This window comes from Anabas testudineus, chromosome 21, assembly GCF_900324465.2.
Source record: "Anabas testudineus chromosome 21, fAnaTes1.2, whole genome shotgun sequence".
Lineage (NCBI taxonomy): Eukaryota > Metazoa > Chordata > Actinopteri > Anabantiformes > Anabantidae > Anabas > Anabas testudineus.
The window spans coordinates 15,304,343-15,325,940 of record NC_046629.1 but is presented as its reverse complement, the minus strand read 5'-3'; the positions used below and the strand labels follow the sequence as shown (position 1 = coordinate 15,325,940).

Genomic DNA, 21,598 nt, shown 5'->3' with positions numbered 1-21,598 from the left:
AAACAAAAAAAAAAAACAGGGATGCACTGTGTCACAACCAAAAGTAGCCTGCTGTAAATTTAAATTAGTACGCTCATGGGCTCCACACTGATGCTTGTGTGTGACTCTGCTGGATATGCATGCCCACCACATTAGTTTTCCATAAGGATTAACCATTACTCTTTATGGTGTCACAGAAGATACTGTACTTCTAACAGGCAGCCACACAAACAGCATTTCAAAGCATGATCAGTTCTATTAGTAAGAAAGAGATTTTACCATGATATAATGCTCAGAAGCCCTCACACTCTCTACTGCAGTCTTAAAATATCACAGTGCAAAACAGCCTTCAGCATTGCTGATGAGGTGGAGAGATAAAAGGAGAATGAAAGAAATAGTGGGGGAAAGATACAGGGGGACAAATAGGAGAAAAAGATGGATGAGCACCTGTGAACATGACAGTGGTCATAAAGAACAGGAAAATATAGACGGCAGATTTAAATGCATTTTATTTAGTAAGTTGGTGCGTGTATGCAACAATGCATGTTTAAATTCAGTATGTGTGAAGAGAGAGAGTGAAGAAGTGTAAGAAGCAGTTTACAGAGTATCAATACCTAACATGTAAAAGAAGTGATTTGATTGAAACAGCTTTGTAACTTGTTTCAAACCTATAGAAAAATATTTGAGATCAGAGAAAAGGGGAAACAAAAAAAACCTTGCGATAGAAGCAGAGGGAAGGTAAGAGTGATAATGTTTTTTTCTCTTTTTGTGGTTGTCAGACATTTTGGTCTTATCGTTCTCAAACAAATATACTGTAGGTTCCATGCCGTTGGGCCGATGGATGGTGGAAAAAAAAACGTATTACAAAGAGAGTGTTTCTGGATACATTGAACACCTTAATGCCTTTGGGCTTGAATGAAGAATTTTGTCTTGTTTGTTGTAAATTTGCATCAGTGTTATTGGTTTATGTTATTTTTGAGAACAACATTTAGAGACAATGCTTTTGTTGTAATAGTTTTTAAATGGGAGTTAAGCATTTTGCTTGCCTGCTTTTGTGGCTCACCACTCTTTTAGTTTTTTTTCTACTGAATCACAATGAAAGCCACCAGTTAAAAAACAAACAAAAAACAAAACAAAAAAATTGTCTTTTTTACATTGTCCAATCAGACAGATGATCAACAATCACCTGTATGTGATTAGCTAAACGATTGTTTGTGGGCTATTGTCTGAAATGTCAGTGCTACATTAAAATTCAACATTTGACAAAGGAGTGCTACCCTAATGACATTTTTTGAGTCACACAAATGTTAAACGATTGACAAAAAAATCATAGGATTCATTTCCAGAATCTGGAAAAACATGTTAATACAGGATGTGATGTCATTTTATAGTCATGTGCTCATCTAAACATACACGTAGACTTTACATGACCAATTTAGCAGTTTTAGTTTATACTAAGCAAATTATATTTAATAATATAATAATAATTATTATTATATTTAAGATATTTTAATAGAATCGCAATTTGTTTAATATATAGTTATACCTTTTCTTCACGTAAAGTGATTTGTATAAATCTTCCCTATATTCAAATAAGAGTAAAGTATTATATTTAATAAAATATTTGACCTGAGCTAAACTCAAAGTCTGCAGTGCCTTGTTTGATGTAAACATACCATGTGAATGTTAACCTGCACCTGTTTACCAGTAGTCATGGCTATAGTCATATCTCCAACTTCTTCCCACAAAGGGGCCGTAGTTCTATCAAATCACTGTGTAAGCTGTAATGTAATTTCTATGGGCTCTGTGGCCATAACATGATTGCTGTAATCCATTTGTGTGTGTGTATATGTGCTGCCCACGTGACATCTATTCAAGGTCCAACAGGTTACCGTGGGACAAAGCTCACACCAGTACTGGCACACTCACGGGAGGAACTACTAGGTGAAACTGTACTGTACTTTGTACACGGAAATTATAGGGTGCCAAGAAAGGAGAAATTGAAGCCGTCACTGAAAAGTCACATATAATTACATAACCTTTTTCAAGTAAATACATGGTCCTCTATAATCCTCTATATGGTCAAAAAAGACAATGAAGACATTGCCTCTATAGTGTATTTTTTCTTTTCTTAACTAGTAAGAAAATAAAGATAGTTACACTGCTAATCAAAACATCATTACAGAGTACGTTCGAGTGCCCACTCTTAATTTTTAATCACTTGTTATTTCAAACTGCTAGAATCTACAGGTCCCTTATTTTATTTTCTCACTTGGCTAAAAAGCAAAGTGCAGGGCTGTGAGGTATCAAGTGGACAGCCAAGATAATCAAACCAACAAATCTCCAACAACAGCACACCCTCTACTCAAGCCAACAACCATAGATGTGCTTACTTTGGCCTTTGCACTGCACGATTGTACACGCGCACGCAAACATTGTGTGTTTTGGGGAAAAAAAAAAAAAAGTTTCATGCATCTAAACTATATTGGATAAACTATCTGGCAGGGTGTGATGGAACACAAAAGACAGCGCATGGTGCCTCTGGCTTGCATCTGTCGCAAATAATCCCTCTCTATCAAACAGCAAGATAAAATTTTAAGGGAAAGTACAGGGTCAGGGGCCTCATGTGGCTGTGGGTATAGTGTTCACAAGTGGCAGACAGAAATGAAGGTCATGGATTTATTTATTTTTTTTCTTTTTCCACTCTGGCATTTTACTAATGTACAGCTGCTACAAAACAACCTTTCAACAAACCGCCGTGCTTCTCTAAGAGCATGTGAAATGCAAACATTTGGTGGGAGTACAAATGCCCTTTGGGGAGAAAACAACACAGAGAGGAACAATTACTCTTAGAAAAATAATAAAATAATGGCTGCCTCTTAATGAGTCATTGATAGTTCACCTAAAACAAGTCCAGAATGACACACATACACACACACAGAGACACACACACTGTATGTGAACTGCAAACTAATATTTGTCGGAGCTAAAACAGCAAAAATCTGTTTTACATTTTAGCCAGATGGAGACATGATCAATAGCAAAGCTGAAAGTCCCATTTTACTACTAGAACAATAATTAATCACAGTCTGAGGTGACCACAGGGTTAGACCGCAATCATTTAGCTTGTGGTGAGTTTTTGGCCCTTAAGCTGTTTCCGCTTTTGACTGGATACATTTATTGTTGATCTAAATCTTTTCCCGGAGCTTTTATTTCATGTTTGTTTTAAGAAAGTCTCCGAAATGTGTGAACTTGCCCTTTAAAAAAAAAAAAAAAAAACGGAATTATTGATTCACAAAGCCAATCTGTTTACGTTGGCTCACTACGCAGTGACTCAGATTAGTCTTGGCTCTTCGAGACAGATTCAATTGCAGTTCATTTTTCAATAGTGAAATAATGCCACCGTCTGTATTGCTTTTTATGTTGAATGATATTCCTCTTTAACAACTAGACACAAGCTAATGTAAACACACTGCTCACATAGCAGCCGTGTTCGCTGTCTGATTTAAGAAGACGTACTGTATGCGACTGAAACGAATGCTTCAATGTGGCTCACTGTTGTTGTCTGTAGGACCACGCTTACCGGACCATGGCAGGTCAAAGAGTCGTCGTCGGCTCGCTCACACTGGGCATCACACTCCACACACACTGACCCATTGGCATACTCTCGTATTTCCCTGAGAGAAATAGAGGAGGGGGACGGAGGAAGAGAATATGATGGGGTGGGACAATAGAAAGAGAGAGAGAGAGAGAGACAGGAGGAACAAAACATTATTTGTGTGAGATAACAACATGATGGCTTAAATACTGTGGAATATAGAACTACGTAAGCTGGTGCTACTATGGATTAAAAAGTACATTTTGATTATGTACAGTATACATTTAATATTCTGTGCAATCACTCACCAGAGTAGTTCAAACTCAATGTCACATTTGTATTTCCAAAACAAACAAACAAAAAAAATCTCTTGAACTTTATTACTGCTAGACTCGAACTACTAGCTGTAGTGTTACATACCAATCCTACGTTTCTTAAAATCATTGATTTGGAAACAAAAATCAGTTGATGTAAGCACATAAACAGGCAGACACACCCGCACAGCACACACACACACACACACACACTGTAGCTAATTGGCTAACTGTAATACTGATGCCATCACTCGGGGGTCGAAGCAGTTGAAAGGTGAAGTACCTGCAAGGGGCGCAACATTTTCAAAAATCAATTAAATTAAGTGCCCTGTTATTCAATTGCAACAATCCCCTTATAATCGCACAACATGGAAGTGGCCTCCAAAAGTCATTAAAGTTAACCACTGTGCGACTGTGTTGGCACTTTGCCTTTGCCACTACAGGACAATGACAATGACTTTCGGGTACTTCTCTTTTGGTCAGCGAAGGGAGAAAAGAAGGTTCCGTCGCAACAATAGGAAAAAAAATGTTGTTGGCTCAGTGGGATCTAAATCAAATTAGTATTAATTATGCTTCATCTGCCCTTCAGAAAACCTTCCAGGAGGCAGGGGAGGAAGGCTTTTGTCTGGGTGTCTGCTGGTTGGAATAACATAGGCTGCAGTGTAGTGTAAGATTTTATTGAAGCTTGTGACACGGACGCCACTGCACATTGTTCTTATTTCTTGTATGTTCTCTATGCTATGGGACAAAAATGTAGCAATCAAGGGAATAATACCTTTTTATGCATGTGATGAATAATTAACATTAATTCTGGTTTTAGACACAATCGGTGCTACTAGACTTAAACAGCATGATTTTTTTTTTGTTGTGTATTTTGAATAATAACATCCAAATTGGTTTGACTCCGTAAATATTTCCAACTACTATTAACCAATCAGTTGGTGGTAAGTTGGACGTGTGGTGAGTTATTAATCCTCGCCCAGGCAGGAAGAAAATCACTATAACAAATGCAATAGTCTTTTTTGTCACAAGCTTCTGACACATACCTGCTTCTGCACACTTTCATGCCATCTTGATTACAGTATAGATGATGTCATTTTACTGCTAAGCCAATCTATAGTGATAAAAAAGGTGCTACAACAAAAACATGTTGATTTGAATGGACTGATAAATACGGAAACAGAGATCAAATTAAAGGTAAAAAACACATTTACTGCTGTACTCCTGAAACATACGGTGTCGCTATGCTAACAAGTAAAGGGGAGCTGTATTCAGTAAAGCTCTGCTGCTCGGTGGATGAAGTGCCAGTGGTGCTGGTGACGGTGAAGGTGAAGGTGTGGGGTAGTGCTGACGTGCAGGTGGACAGGTAGGCAGGGCGTGGCCCCGTGCGCAAGCAATGACTGTGACACGCAGTGACACGCCTAGCCCCCCTGCCCTAACAGCACCTTCCAGTCCTCCTCATTACTCTCCAGTTCGGCCACTTTTTTTTTTTTTTCAAGGTGGGACTTAAAAGCGTGCCTCCAGTGGTTCTGCAAGTCTAAATATCTAAACTGCTATTAATAAAACTCAGCGGGGAGTGGGTCTCGTCACCTTCCACTGTGAGGTGGAGAGTGTCAAGCTATTCTTCCTTTTAAAGTCAAGGGACCCCTATTGCTCTGACACTCAGCAGGCGGGGGGGGGGGGGGGGGGGGGCCTCTTTAACTAAGAATTACCACCACAACTTAAATTGTTCTTTTCACCCTCCAGCTGCTAATATCATCCATACTAAACAGAAAAATGCTGCTGATATTGAACAATGTTACAAAGAGCCGTGGGCTGTCCTTAAAGTAAAAATCTAAGTTTTGATAAGCAAGTTGTGCAGCAGTCGTTCCTGCACTGCCGTTCATAGTTGAACAGGCTTGGTTGATTTGTGTTTCAATATTTGCCCTTGATTTAATCAGTGGAATACAATGTATTAGAGGGTTTTGGCAGACGTTTGATCTTCTCTGCACAGAAAACCTTCAAGTTGTAGTGTGAAAATAGGATGTTGGTATTTTACCCTGTCTGATTAATATCGTGCACCAATGAAGAGCATTCTCCCATCACACCTCTGTACTGTGGAGCAACATACACTACAGTGCTAATTATCTTATTGTGTTATTTTATTTTCACTGTTCATCTCTGTTTTAATTTTTCATGTTTTACATAAATTATTTTACAAAATATTTTATTCAAAGAAGTCTTGTCATCAGGATTTGTAACACTGTGAAGACTCAAATGTGACATTACGCTTCTCTTGACAGAATAATATGCAGTCCCTTGAATCTCCCTAGTGCTACAGTAGATCTGTAGATCTAGCTCAAGGAAGTATTTGTCAGCGACCTCATGTTTACATTTACTTTAGCTTTTATTCAAAAAGACTCACAAGGCAAAGGTAGGATAAGAATAAGGGGGCTTAGTGCCCGCCAGTATTCAAACCCCAGTCTCCCACATGGAGGGCGGTGATCTTACCATTACACTACCCAGCCGCCATGTTTAACTGTCACGTTGAGTGTTGCGGCGTCGGCATGCTGATGCTGCCTAACGTGTAGCACCGGAACATTAATTAAATTGGCCCAATTTAGTCTCTTGTGTGAATCTTGCACCACACAATTAATAAAAGCAGCACAAGCAGAATTATATTGAGGACAGAAACGAGTAAAGTAGGAACTGCTCCAGTTGGTGGGGAGACAACAGGAGTTCGGCTACAGTATGAAATCTTTCCATTAATGGTACCCCTATCCATCTTCCTCTTCTGTTTCATACTTTTGGATTTTTTCATGATCATGCTGACAGAGCAGAGTTAAAAGAGGAGGAGAGAGGCCACATCTAGTCAAGTATGGCATCAGTGCAAGCTGAGTCACAGTATTTTAACAGTTCAAAGTATTTTGTTGATGTATTTCGACTGTAAGAGCACATGCACATACAGAACTCACCCTTCATAGAGATTGCAACTATCCACGCAGGTTCGTCCACGGCTAAAGAATCGGCAGGACAGGCACTGGTCTGGGCCAGGACCCCAGCACCCTGCGTCCGAACACAGTGGGTCACACACCATGTGCTCCTTGGCTGCTCAATAAAAACAAACATAAGAGTGCACGAGCCAAGTATTACATTCATGTGGAAATAAGTTGCGATTTGATGACTCAGTGTTAGCACAGGCGCGGAGAATAAACCTCAAATTGCAGCAAATTATCTGGATATAAAATTAGCCAAAAATAATCACATTATTTATGAAAACACTAGATGTGCTAAGACGCAGGCAATTTGTGATGCTTCTTTTTCGCATTAAAATCCTCTGCCTCCGCGGAATAGCTGTTCGTTTTCGGCGGCCTATAAAAAGGTCCGAATTAGTGAGATGACTTTCCCAGACAATGGCGAGAGTAATTGCAGTAAGACAGAGGGATAGGTGCGGCGTAAAAACACACTGTAGGGCTGCGCTATCCCTATTCTGTGAGCAATAAATTGACAGGCTATATGCACTGAATGGTCACAGAATAATTACCTTCCTCACTGTACTGAAAGATGACCTAGTATTGTATGTACTGCGTTTATGTAATAGTCTTCATCTAGTTAATGTATGCTATACTGGAATGATGGTGCTTTGGTTTACTGTGGAGCTTGCACGGGAGAGACTGTGCGTTATCCTGCTTTATTATAAGAATGCTGAGCAAATGGTGACAAAGCACTTGTGGGACCCAGACAGCACCTGCAGATGCCACACACACACACACACACACACACACACACACTTGTTTATTTACCTCAGACTTAGAAAAGGGAGAAGGGTTTAATGTGAAACACAACGTTTCAACTACAAAATGTTGAAGGCGATCATGGAGCCTGTGCTTAATCTTGTTTCTTTGATTGATTTACAAAAATACTGTACAGTAGTAACAATTACTGTATATGTTTCGTTTACGTTAAATTGTACTGTTACAGAAAAAAAACGCTGCTTTCTCCGATGCCACTCATAGTTAACATCTGTATGCTGTTTCTGGCTCTGTATTTCATATATACTCGGGCCATTACACACTGTTCTATTCTCCTCTTGTATCTGTATCTCTTATCTCTCCCTTGCTTTTGCCGCCCTTCAGCACTCGGCTCTACAAAGGTTGCTACATCAGAGCACTACAGTGACAAAATGAGAGTGGAGAAATAACATGGTGACAATACTACAGATACACTTGGAACTTTTATCATCCCATCTGTGTCCGACATGATTTCCCCTCTTGTTGGCTGGATTTGTATGAATGTATGCAGGCTGAGTTCTCTCCTCTCTTCTCCTCCTGTTATGAAAAGGTCCCTGCTGTTTTTTAGGTCCTGGCCACATGTAAGCCTGAAGCTATGCCTCAGTGTCGGCCATAGACATGTCCATGATACTTCAAAACTAAGGCAGAAGGATGCAGATACACGGAGAAAACAGAAATCGTGTGTTCCTTTTGAGGGCACCAGATGAAAGCTTTTCCTTTCATGAGAGACAAAACCACCTCTGTAGGGCTTCCAGCGCCGCAGGTAAACTGACCACGTAGAGGGGAAGATGAAAAAAAAGAATGACGGATGGGTGCCAAAAAAGCAAAATAGAGATGGTTTGATGGCTTTTAACTACATCACTTGGAAGATCAAAGAATGAACAGAAGGAAAGAAAGACAGAAACTGAAGAATCTGAAATACAGGAGTAGAAAATCATAAGAAACATTAATACTAACTGAAGAAATTAAAACATGCCTTTGACCATCTTGATGATTAAAGGGTTGAGATGATAGATGTAGTTGAGACTCACTTTTGTTACGTTCTTTTTGTAGCATTTAAAGCGAAGCAGGGCTACTATGACAGGGCTAAGAAGTGTAGGCTGTGGGAATAACACGAATGATCACAGAATACAAACAAATAATTGAGATGTTTTAAAGATAAAAACAAATATATCAACATATTTTTATTGATAAAACCTGTCTAAAGGAATCCCAATCACTACGGTTTACTCACTCGTGAGTCTTTTTGAATAGGAGGAAACCATGGGTGCCACTAAACAACAACAATTTACTGTTCATTATTATGAATTTCCTAATGTGACAGGGCAAATGTCTCTAATAGAAAAAGCTCTTTAAAATAACATATATTTCTTTCATAACTTTATCTTGGTGATGTTTTAGGTCTATTTAAAAGATCAGAAATAGATAACTGCGTAGTTTGTGAAGACTACTAAAGACTTTTCTCTCCCATGTATTATGGTGAGATTTGCGCTCCAAAATGCCGACATTGTATTCCTAATGCACCTTCACTTAACAGTACGTTTTAGGGGAAGTTGTAGGGATGATGCTGAAATATCCTGATGTAAATGAATAAATATATTCCAACTTTAACACAAACTTTACATATACAAACTTTAATTAATTGGACTAAATGGACTTGAGTGAGTGAGTAAATCTTTTGGCATAACAATAATCAATCTTCTTAGATCAGTGGTGATATATCCTCATAAGCATCGTTCAATTGCATTGTTGTTTTCTTATTTTGGACTTTGTAATACTATAGACGGTTGTTGATGTGATCGGACCGGCTGTAATAAAAATGTTTTAACCTTAAACCGTCCACATTTAATGAGTTGTGCTAAGAGGAGCTATTGTTCCCCAACAGGAAGGTGAGTCCCCACAATGTGACTATATAAACTGTAGAAACACTGTAATACACACACGAACCCATACACATATACAGAGCCATGAGTCTCACCCAAAGTCTTTAAAGTCACTGAACAGTGTGTGTGTGAGTGTGTGCACGCGTGTGCTTAACACTAAGGAACTGCCCAGGGGAAAGGAGCACACGAACAACGGGCCAACTCAATAATGCAAATACTGGCTCATTAATGAACAGTATACATAAATGAATAATACCTTAACACTCGTGGCGGCGATATAATAAAAGCTCGTCCATTTTTAGAAACAGTTTTCTCATCAAATCAGTTATCTGCCTGATTTGAACCTGATTTCTCCTGTTAGTTGATTAGTCTAATTATGGGATAGTTCTTTTAGTTGTTATCTCACAGTTTTGAGATATCAGCTCCCACTCTTATGACAGACTAGAATAAGAGAGAGATCAAGTGTGTATTGCCTACTGTAGGAAGTGACGTCATGGAAGAAGCTTATTTGCACATGAAGAAATCTGTATATCAAAGTCCCTTAACAGAAATGGCAGCTATTGTCTAAAGCTGCTTTTATGTCAGATCTCCTGTCACACAGACGTTTCTCAACCTTCCACATTTCACCAGAAGTTTATCAAAGCGAGAAACAAGAAAGAACTCACTGTTCTGACTGGAGCTGCACGACCGACGCTCAATGTGAGGCCAGAATTTAAAAATGCAGAACAGCAAGGAGTACAATTAAATAATTAATAGTCATCTGGCAGACTCCAATATTATATGACTCAACAAAAGACGCTCAGTGTTTTGTCAGAAGGTTTGGCCTCTATTCTGAGGGTCTAAAGGTAGAAACGCATTAAACAGATGATTATGGTTATGATGTGTACACCACAAGACACATTTATTCAGCTATTCAGTTTGGGACAGTGGCTGCTCGCAGTGTTTGCTGTTTAATAATTTAATGACTGAAGTATAATGATGATAATTTAACAAGTGGATAAGAGACTGTAAGCGTCACACAACAGATTATGTATTAATTAAAGGTAAACTCAGTATGTGCATTTGAAACTGCGATCCATATTTTTGTTTCCACTGTGGTTTCTTTCATCATTTCGTTATTTCGGCCATTGGGCTTTATTAGCACAAAGAAATATTTTTAAGCAGCATGCATTTCATCCACTACAGGATGCAAAACAAACTGAGCTAGTAAACAAGGTGTAGTGTGAGGCACAGCATGCTGCCTCCATTTTTCGAAAATCTGTTTCATTCAAGCATGGTTTTTTTTTTTTTCTGTTTTGGTCAATACACAGCTTATTTGCATCGCTAAATTAGTGTTCAAACAAATTATGGAAACTGCTATTTGATGTTTTTGTCAACTCCAGATGATTTGCGTGGCATAAGAGTGGTGTGCAAATGTGAATACAGGAGACATAAAAATAAAATGCTATGTCTCTTAGATTCTTATGCCACACTGATGCTTGTTTTTTAATGCACTTGTTTCGGGAAAGAACGCATATGATTTGCTGATGTCAGTATGGACTTACAGCACTCCTGTGGGCTTCGGTTGTTGCGGATCAGAACTTTCTGGTTCGCAGCTCGGAACAGTCTAGTCCAGTTGACGGTATGGTAGTAGCAAAGCTGGCTGTTCTCCGCAATGTGGACGTTCCCAGCACTGATCTCTCTTAGAGACTGAAGCTGCAGTGATGAGATGCCCTGCTGCTTTAACACCAGCAGAGAGATCCCACTGAGAGAGAAGACGGTGAGACGAGGAGAAGGCCAAACAGGAAGGAAAGGGGGAGAAGGAAAAAGGAGAGCAAAGGGAGAGCAAGAGGAGATGATGGATTTATTAGACTGACACTAACGCCTTCAACTTGATCTCATACAAATATTTTATAGACAAACTGCAGTATCTTTCTAAAATAAACATAATGCGACCTGGAATACATTATTTCATTGGATAATAATGCAAAAAAGGTGCATATACTAACTAACTGTAGAGAGAAGATGGTAACATAACAGCTGACATATGGTATGAAGCTTGTTTATGTTGTTTAGTACTTTGCACTTGAAAAGAACCAGCTCGTGACAGCAGCTTGGTCAGATGGTGCAGCACAGTACTGGAATATCTCTTTCATTTGTGAATCATGTATAAATACAGTGGAAACCATATGGACGATAATAATATATAGAGAATGCTATTCCCCATTTATTATATAATGCATCCTTGTTAAGCCTTGTTTGTGACTAAGTTTACAGTCATGTCAAAATCATTTGGTATATTTTAAGTTGCAGATTTTTAGCTACTGTGCACTCTTGATGTTGTAAATCAGATGTGGCAGCATCACATCTTAGACTGAAGCAAAAAAAAAGCTGCTTAATTCCTTTTGTTGTCTCATTTATCGCATAACTTCAATAATTTGTTCTATTTCTATTCTCACTTCTCTCTTTTTTGTTCCTTTATTTTTTTTCTTCGAAGCCAAACCCCACCCCTCCCCATCTGCCCCATTTGCACGGTTTAAAAATGACAGGGGCTCAGCGGGGCGTCGGAGCCATCAGATGTATACAGGATCAACCACAGGGGTAAAGGTGGGTGGCAGGCTGTAATTTTTACTGCAGCCTGCTGTTTCCTCCTCCATCTGTAGGTGAATAACACACAGGTGCACTGATACAGTACAAACACCTTCATGTGCACACATGAAGGAGACATATTGCATTCAGCAGTTTATATGTCTCATATGACATAGGGTTTTACAGCACCCTTGGGAAAATAATCACTAAAAAAGTTAAATCATTAATACTGATGTTATATAAGCTGGATTAAAAGAAATAATAATGCTAATAATAATATAGTGTTCTTTGGTACCAACCTGTAAAAGCATGTAAAGTTTTCTTTATTGCCCAAACTTAATGGGATTAATTAGATTAATATATTCATATTTGATGTTACTGCCAACCACTACCAGTATCATTATCATAGTAGCTAGTGATTACTGAGCCATGTGGGTAAGCGGTAGTGCTGACACCATTGTATGTGTACCTGTATAGCGCTCTTCCCCCGATAGTCACCAAGTTGGAGAAAACACTCAAGTCTGTTGTGTTGTCAGGCCAGGACTGGATGTTCAGAAAACCTAAATGGGAACACAGACACACGCAGGCACTGAGGTTTTAATGACTCACCAGTGATGGACTAGAATCAGCAGTTGATCAAATCGACTAACACAGTGACAAGAATAAAATGGGAAGAGGGACTTGGCATCTCTCTGGAATTAGCAGCATTCCAGGACCACAGTAACCACACCAGCTGAGCCTCATCTGAAAGCAGCCAAACACTTGTATGTTACAGGTACCGCAACTTCACAGAGGAGTTTGGTGATAGCATAATGTGTAAAGTTGTAAAATATCAACCATTTTGCATTTTCTTTATCTACTTCACTACAGTTAAATCATTAAGATTATGATAAATGAATGGCTGAAATGGTGGCTGTGGTTCATTTAGTATTTTCAACAATGGTTTCAGAAATATAAAATATTTAGTAGAGGAACAACAGGGAGGTGCAATTCCCAAACCAACACTAGAGGACAAACAAGGCAGTTGGATGAGACTATGAAACCAAGAAAAAAAAAAAAAAAAACACTGCATAGGAGGTTAAGTCAAAATGAAAATAATACACAAAATTTCACAAATTATAAGCACCAATAGAAAACGCAGGGGCCACAAGCTACTGCTGTATTGCCTTTAATGCAAAGGAAGAAAATAGGTGGTGAATGTGTGAGAAAAACCTTGTGGGTGTGATGGGCACTGTGGCGCATTCTCCAATCAATGAGCACTATCGGACTCCATTATATTAAACAGTGTTTTTCCCACAGGGTGCATCATTTTGTTCATTCAGAAACGGAGGAGTTAGGTAAGTGGAGCTGCGGAGAAAGAAAGTCACTCATGGCTTGTTGACAAGAGAGCAATAACCTTCCACAGCACATTTATCAGTTTGTGGACACTTTGGTTGTTGTATCACTCCCAACTGAACAGCAGCAGGATCTGAGCAAATGCTAATTAAGAGTATTTGATGAAGAAATAAGAAAAAAAAAAAAAAAACAACTGTGAAGTGCGAGGAATTACACACCTGGGCTCATACATGAGCTGAATTTAATACACATTCTCACAGCTATTCTTCGTATGCAAGACCACAACGATTAAGGCCAGAAAAAGTGCAGAGGCACCTCACAGCCCCAACCACAGTTCTCTTTTGGGAAGTTGTAATGAACTACTGGCTACTGCATGCTTGCCTCTGTTAATGTAAAGTAATACAGTGCTAATAGAGTACTGCTAAAAAAGAGAATCTATATTTGAAAGGTTGTCCATCCTGAAGGGGAAGACTCAAAATGACTACATTGTTTAGGTTTTGTCATAATTTAAAGTAATTTGAACCGACACGAGTTTGTACTGACCAATGTTACCTTCCACAGGAGTAGCCTACAAACAGACCACACCAAGAGCAAGACATGCTGGCTCTAAAGCATGATGGTGGCAGAATTCAGGTATCCATCCATGGAGTGAAGCTCAACACAAAGTCGATTATGAAGCAATACTACAACTACTTCAACAATCAATTTATTCAATATGGTCTAAAATGGTTAAAACAGATGATGTTAAACGTTTTGGAATAGCCCAAAAAAACAGTCTTGACCTTAACCCAGTGGAAATGTTGTGGAAAGACTTGAGGCAGGCAGTTAATACAGGGAAGCTGTTCTGTAAGGAATGGGCTAAAATCCCTCCAAGCCAATGTACATGGCTGAAAAACTGTTTGGTTGAAGTTATTGCTGCAAAAGTGGGTCACAGCAGTTACTGAGGGCATGAGTTCACATACTTTTCACACACAGATGTCCAAAAAAAAGTCATCCACTCAAACATATTTCGTTGGACCACCTTCAGCTTACGCATTCACCATGACCATTCACCAAAAGTCTATTTTTGTGTGCCATTTGTTTTATTATGTTCCCTTTACATTGTAGGACTCAATCAGATCATGATTTATGTCACATTTATACAGAAACACAGAAAATTCTAAAGGGTTCACAAACTTTCAAAGAACCACTGTGTGTAGCACATAGGCACAATACAATATTAACACAAGTGCAGGATCATGTAAGGGGGATTTGTCTTAGTATTGTAGCCTTGTCAGTACCTTCACCATCCTCTCACCTCAGCGAATGGTTTTGTGCAGAAAAGTGAATTGAAAACATCATCTATCAGCTGTTCATGTTCTGCTGAGAGCTACATCTGTGGTACACCAATGCACACAGCATATTACAGTGTGAAGCCACTTAGAAGAAGGCCATGAGCTGACAGGCAAAGGTTAAGAGTGTTTAAGTTGTGCTGATTGATGATAATGGTGATCCACAACACTGGGAAGCCCACTTAAAGATGCTAAACTGTATAAGTTGATCTATATATTTTGGGTGAAATCTGACCTGGCAATATGTCTTTGAAGATTCAGAAAAAGAGAAGCAAGAGTCACTTGAGAAAAAGAAGCAGGAGCAGAGGGGGGGGGGGAGGAGATGGTTGTGCTGGTGTGTAGGATGAGACCTGTCCTCCTACACAGCTCATTTGAAATCTAGTGCAATGCCAGTAGTAACCTTGAGGTCACAGAGACAGGTTGTCTGCCTCTGACAGGAGTCACATTTTCCTGACAGCTCAGAGATGACAAGCTGAGCTGACACACATCTCCGACCACACTGTGTTTTGGCCAATGGTTTGTCCCTGTCACCTGCTCTCAAACCTCTATCACTAACAAAGAAAGATGAAAAGAAACCTCGGAAGGCAAGATTTTGAATATTTCTGGGTAACTTTAAATGCTCACACTTTCATTTTCCTCGGTATTTAGATGTTTAACAGTTAACAAAATAAAATGCATTCGGGGACACTACTACTAAAGACAGACCACAGGTTTTTGCTGTGCAAAGCTCATAATCTAACATGAATGTATGATTTCAAACACATCAGCTAATTACGCAATTAATTACTGAAATTGCTTACTAATTGCATTTTCTAAGTAGCTGAGAGTTAAAACCCTTTTTAATGTCTCCTGGCTTCCATATTTTGCACACACAGCTCAACCAAAGTTTATGTAATAGTTTCTTACCAATTAGAAGATAATGCCAATTTGTTAGTTATTTTAGTTAGTTAGTATTTTTTTGTTGTTGCATCTGATTACATTCTCATTTTGTCCTTTCTTTTTCCTTTTTGCATATTTCTTAAATGTTTTGAGTTGCGTTAGAAATTATCACTTTACTAAGCACATGAACAGTATTTCTCTTTTTGTTTTATCCTTACCCAACAAATCAAAAGTGTTCTTCAACTGCAGCACAGCTGTTTGATCTGAATCAGGTATGGATCCTACAGAATTCAGCAGGTGGTTGCATTGGAAAAATAAAAATAAAACAAAAAAACACAAAGACCCAAATACAAAAACTACCATGAAGTATATTATTATTATGTGTTTGCTAAGAGTAGAAGGTAAGATGCACTATTGCTTAATTGCTATTCTTAAGTACAACATTATATTTTCTCATTCCATGTCCACTTTGGTGATACAAGCTTTCTGATGGCACTGTCAAATGTCTCGGGTGGAAAGATGACAGTATACATGCACCCTTAGAAGCAGTGGTGGCATGAGGAAGCCGGAGGATTAAAGATGCGCACCACATGTTGTGGATCTTTTCTTTATGGTGCGTGAAGGGAGAACTGGGACTGTGGGACTCAAGGCTAGTGGCTCCCAGAGGGAGAAGCAGCAGAGACAGAGGAGATTGAAAGACTCATCTGATATTCATCTTATGCTGCAATGTCTGTCCTTGGTGTGGACAGTCTCAGGGGGGGAGGTGGTGGTGGTGGTGGTGGTGGTGGTGGGGGGGGTTAGACCTGAGCAAATACACTCACAGTTACACACACAGGCCTCACATTTACGCACACCACATATGGCATAAAAGTTCAAGACAAGGGATCAAGGTTAGTGATTGTTAATTATGTATCTCTCAGGCCTAGAAGTATTTGAACAGTGGCACAACAATTGAGATGTCATTGAAGCGCAGGATTTCTGTTTTCAAGGGGTCTAATGAAAGTATCTGATTGACCATGTAGCAATTACAGCCATTTTTATGCTCTCCCCCATCTTCCTCGTCCCAAAGGTAATTGCACAAAGTATCTATATTACAAATATATGGTTTGTTTTTATTACTTGGATCATGTGATCATCGCCTATTGGCTATTGGGTCCTTTCCATTTTTGAATCTTGGGCTGCCCTACTGTCCCCAAACATCTCACCACACCACTTTCAGCATAAATCTAGTCCATAAATTGTAATAATAATTCCACTTACAACAAGACGAGGGCCAGTATCCGCGCACTAATTCCATCCAAAGTTGATGGTACAGAGTCACACGCCACTTGTGTGTCTGGTTTGTTTTTGTTATCTTCTTTTTGTGAATGCTTATAACTCTCGCTGTTGATTTTACATTCGTTATAGAATGTTGTCTAAATGCCTTCTGGTTCATTCAGCTTACTGTAAAGCACACCACAAAGAACGCTAAGTGCTGCTTGCCATGAATTGTCCAATTACCACTAAGCCTCTAAAAATGGGTGTGTTTAAAAACGGCTAAATGGTTGATTGAATGCTTTTGTCGAACCCTGTTTTGATGAATGCTTTATTTTAAAGCCATTGTGGTAGCGTATAGATGTAAAATTATGAACATTGTGTCACAGTTCTAATATTTTGGACCTTATTGTATGTTGTATGATGGTATGTACTGTATGTTTCTGATACGATCCACGGTACTACCCACCTGTGATCTCCCGAACTGTGCGGAACACGTTGAGCTTTTCTGGGTCCAAAGCTTCAATATTGTGATAGACATCCCTGTAAATGATAACGGGAGATCAGAACGAATCTTCTTAATCACTGCAATGAAAAATAAGCTGCACTTACCCACAGACACGACAGCTCTGAAAATCAGATCAGTAAAGCATGTGATGTTTGCATAGTACTGGATGTCTTCTTTTTTTTTTTTACCAAATTTATTTTGTCTTGCATAGTTTTATTTTACTGTCTTGCATGGCACAATCTCTTCACAGCAATTCTCGCATTCTTAACCTTTTTTACACACCTTAGTATAACTTATGAGCATATATAATAATTCACATTTGCCATAGGTGACACTGATAAGGAATACTTCTTTAAACTGTTAACACTGCGCCTATTTTTTTTTAGGTGTGAATTCTAATTGACGCTTATTTCAAGAAATGTATATTAACAGAGAAAAATGTGACAAACTAAAGTGTTTGGCCAACACAATTTGCAATGCATTAGGATCTAGAGGTATTAATTTTGAATGCAATGTCAAGGTAAAGTTTGATAGAAAAGAAATAATATAATATTTCAGCTCTCACCCTTTGATTCCAGTAATGAGGAATACCAGGTTGCCATTGATTTTCGTGCAGTTGACAAACTTGTCAATGTTGCTGGAGTCCACTGTCTGAGCTGCCTGTAGGCTGGCTGTACCAATGCCATCACATGCTGGAACACACAGCACCATGGGAGAAATGCATTAGTTTCATTGCATGTTTCACTAACAACAAAATGCTGACACAAATAATATACGTATATATATATAAATACATTTTTAAAGTAAAACTGCATTTCATAGGAATGTTGCATTCTTTCTTTTATCCTTTTATTTCTATTCTGTTATTATCTTTTCATATTTCAGACATAAAGCTATCCGGGATTTTACCTTTTGGGCAGATGTCAGTACAAGGAATGCACATCTTAATACGGTTCTCCTCCACCTCCATTTTGTTACTGGGGCACGCTCTTACACAGGAGCTATGGTCCACCACAAAGTTATCTGAAAAACAATCCATTGTAAATGTCAAATACAGATAGCTGTGGTTTGTCACAAGTGCACTTGGTGTAGGTAATAACATGAAAAGTGTTGAAAGCCACTTTCCTAAATTGAAGCATGCCTGGTTTCACATGACCGACAATGAAGGGGTTAAATTGACATTTTTATCTGAACATCATTTGTTATTTAATTATAAGTTTGCTAATCAGTGAATTAGATTAGACCTATAGGCCACCTTTGTTTCACTACTCACAGTGGTGATAGCATTCATCACACACAAGTTAGCTCCACAGGTAGAGTGAAATGATCTGTCTCTGACAAAACATGACAGCGAAAATAAAAGAAAAATCTGTGCCTCATCGACCCATGAAGCCTCTTTATGGTGATATTACTGGCAGTTTGAGCCAGCGTAGCCCAGTGTTTAGTGGTTAGCTGGGTTGTGGTCACAGAACCGAGTAATGCCAAGAGTAAAAAAAGTACAAAAAAAACAAAAAGAAATACTGACACTAAACTTCTGATTAGTTATCATCACTTTGACCTCAGACGGGAGGTACAGTAAAGAACTCATTAAAACTTGGGGTGAGACAGAATGAATGAATCATTGGTCTATTCAGTTACTTGCTTGCTTCATTCTTAACCAAACATCCTTGTGATAGAATTAGGCTCATAGCAAAGCACAGCAACAACCCTTGCTTCAGTATATTTTAACTTAGCTCTATTTTCTAAACTTCATCACTTAATGAAATACCCAACCTCAGCCCATATCCCAAATTAATTTGGCCTAATTCTAACCCCAATCTAAAACCATATTCTTAAACATGAAACAGCCCATTGTGGAAGTGTAGACCAATGCCAATGTCTTCACTTTACAAAAACCCTTAATTAGGTCTAAAACTTACAGAAATAGACAGACACAGTGTGCACACATGAACATAAACACACACATATGCATATGTGCGTGCACACACACAGACATAAACAAAAACATAAGAAAAGCTGAATTTATATTAACAGCATTTGCCCTGCAAATGTTCCACCAGCAGTAATGAGAAGGTCATGAGAAGCTTGAGGAGGAAAAGTAATGCAAACTCCCCCAAGTATCTTTTTGTGGTTCTTGTCCACGACAACCCTCTGAATTGTAAGTAGAAGCAAACCAGTAGGAAAAGGTTGTTGCAGTGTTCAAATCCAAATAAAGCATTTAAAAAAGGTAATTGTGCTTGCTTCTGTTTATGGGATTTGTGTTTGTGCACGTCCGTGACAGGGAGCCTATGAAAGTGCATAGATGTGTGTGTGTGTTTGTGAAAGTGTGTCTGCGAGTATACATAATTATGATCTTTGCCCCAACCTTTGTATAATCCTTGATAAATATACGGTAATGTCATTTTTGTCAAATACTTATGACTATGTCTTTTTAATGTGAGTTGCTATTAATAGAAGGCTTCATGCATCACCTCATCTGATATTTAAACCTTGAAGACAACAGTGATGAAGGTGATTTAAAATCTTTACTGATTTTAACTTTACTTCAATACATTTCTTGACCATTCACATTACCATGAAAAGCAAACTGTATAAAAGATCGTTATTTATTAAAAAGGTCCTTGTTGAGGACACTGAACCAACACAAATGAGTGTGAGACAAGCAAAAATTGAAACTATGACAAGTGAAGCACTGACAAGTCCCTGTAAGGTGATCAGCTATGTACAACAGAATGTATTTGCTGTGTTTTTATCATCTGCAAATTATAAACCATCATGTTGACTTTTAGCCTTTTATCCTGAAAAAAAAAAAAAACTGTTGGAGTTACAACCCAGGCCCCAATATTGATCAATTTAACACTTTAACTCAACCAATATCAAGTGAGGCTCTGATACAAGAGGCAAGGGCAGAGTGGACAGTCCAGAAGAAGAGCAGTAGAGGGTGCAGGTCCATCCGCATCCATGTGACTGATAGCACCTAACCGTATTGTGTGTTTGCATGACGCTGTGAAACTCAATGCTTGCTACCTGAAGGAAGTAAAGTTTTTGGTTATGAGAGGGGGGGTTTATTAGTAATAAAAAGCTCTGTTGAATTAAAACAGTTAGGATAAAGCCTTCATAAATATAATAGTAAAGCAGGGTGTGTCTGCATTGTGTTTGTGTGTTTGTGTCCAGGTGGTCAAATTTACGTGGACACTTCTTGACACAGAAGGCTCCATAGGTGTACTTTGCCCTGGGATTGTGTTCCAGTTGGAAGGTGGTGGGATTGTAGAAAAATGGCTGAGGGCACTGGGTCACACATGCTCCACTGTCATTGAAGTTGGTGCAGGCCTGTGAACGCACAGAGAACAAGGATTTAGATGTACTACTTCACTTACAGTATAATTTCACCCAAACCAAAGACATCTTTTCTTAACTCATACAGTAGCGTGGCGTTTTGGGGATTTGGGATCTTGGTGTGTGCCTTAACAAACCTTGATAGAATAGGTTTTCTGTGTTTTGCACTGATGAGAGGCTTCTACCCAGCTTAGTAAGACCCTTCACCAATGATTGCTCAGTTAGGATAGGTGGACAGTTCCTGGAAGACGACTGGCTGCAAAAATTACTTTCATCTGAGAATTATGGAGGCCACTGTGCTCTTGGAAACCTCCAGCGCAGCAAATATTTTTATAGCCTTCCCCAGATCTGTGCCTTGCACGAGTCCTGTCTCTGAACTCTGCAGGCAGGTCCTTTGACCTTATAGCTTTTGGTCTCATACAGTATGCATACAGTGTGCACCTTTCAAAGTCGAGTCCAACTCATGTAATTTTATATAACAATATTGGAGACAGTGAAGGGGGTCTGAAGTCTTTCTGGCAACATTACTGTATAAATAATATAATTGTACTATACCTTGGTAGGCTAAATGTATACTGAAACAGTTTGGCCAAAGTTAAACTGAAATCTTATGCAAGTAAGTAAATAAGACAACTAATATGCACAATTGACAAATGACGTTTTCATTCATTATAGTTTTATGTTTAATAAAAGACAAAGTGTGACAAATCAAGATTTACAAAAATAACTTGCAAGTCCAAAGTCAGGCAGAAGAGCTCCATATGTTATGGGCTCTGAATAACAAGCGTGGAAATCATTTAATATGCAGATGGATAAACCCTAAAAAGAACCAGTAAAGAGCCA

At 38.8% G+C, this 21,598-nt stretch overlaps 1 protein-coding gene across 1 annotated transcript in view; it reads right to left on the bottom strand.

The window, feature by feature from the left end:
* LOC113172631 (receptor tyrosine-protein kinase erbB-4-like) overlaps positions 1-21,598 on the bottom strand; it is a 234,711-nt gene that overhangs the window by 50,960 nt on the left and 162,153 nt on the right. The window contains exons 7-14 of the mRNA XM_026375601.1: positions 20,608-20,749; positions 18,329-18,442; positions 17,985-18,111; positions 17,381-17,454; positions 12,582-12,672; positions 11,089-11,288; positions 6,846-6,978; positions 3,563-3,656 (exon numbers count right to left, since the gene is read on the bottom strand). Coding sequence (XP_026231386.1) covers positions 3,563-3,656; positions 6,846-6,978; positions 11,089-11,288; positions 12,582-12,672; positions 17,381-17,454; positions 17,985-18,111; positions 18,329-18,442; positions 20,608-20,749 — 975 coding nt within the window. The remainder of the gene's footprint in view (positions 1-3,562; positions 3,657-6,845; positions 6,979-11,088; positions 11,289-12,581; positions 12,673-17,380; positions 17,455-17,984; positions 18,112-18,328; positions 18,443-20,607; positions 20,750-21,598) is intronic.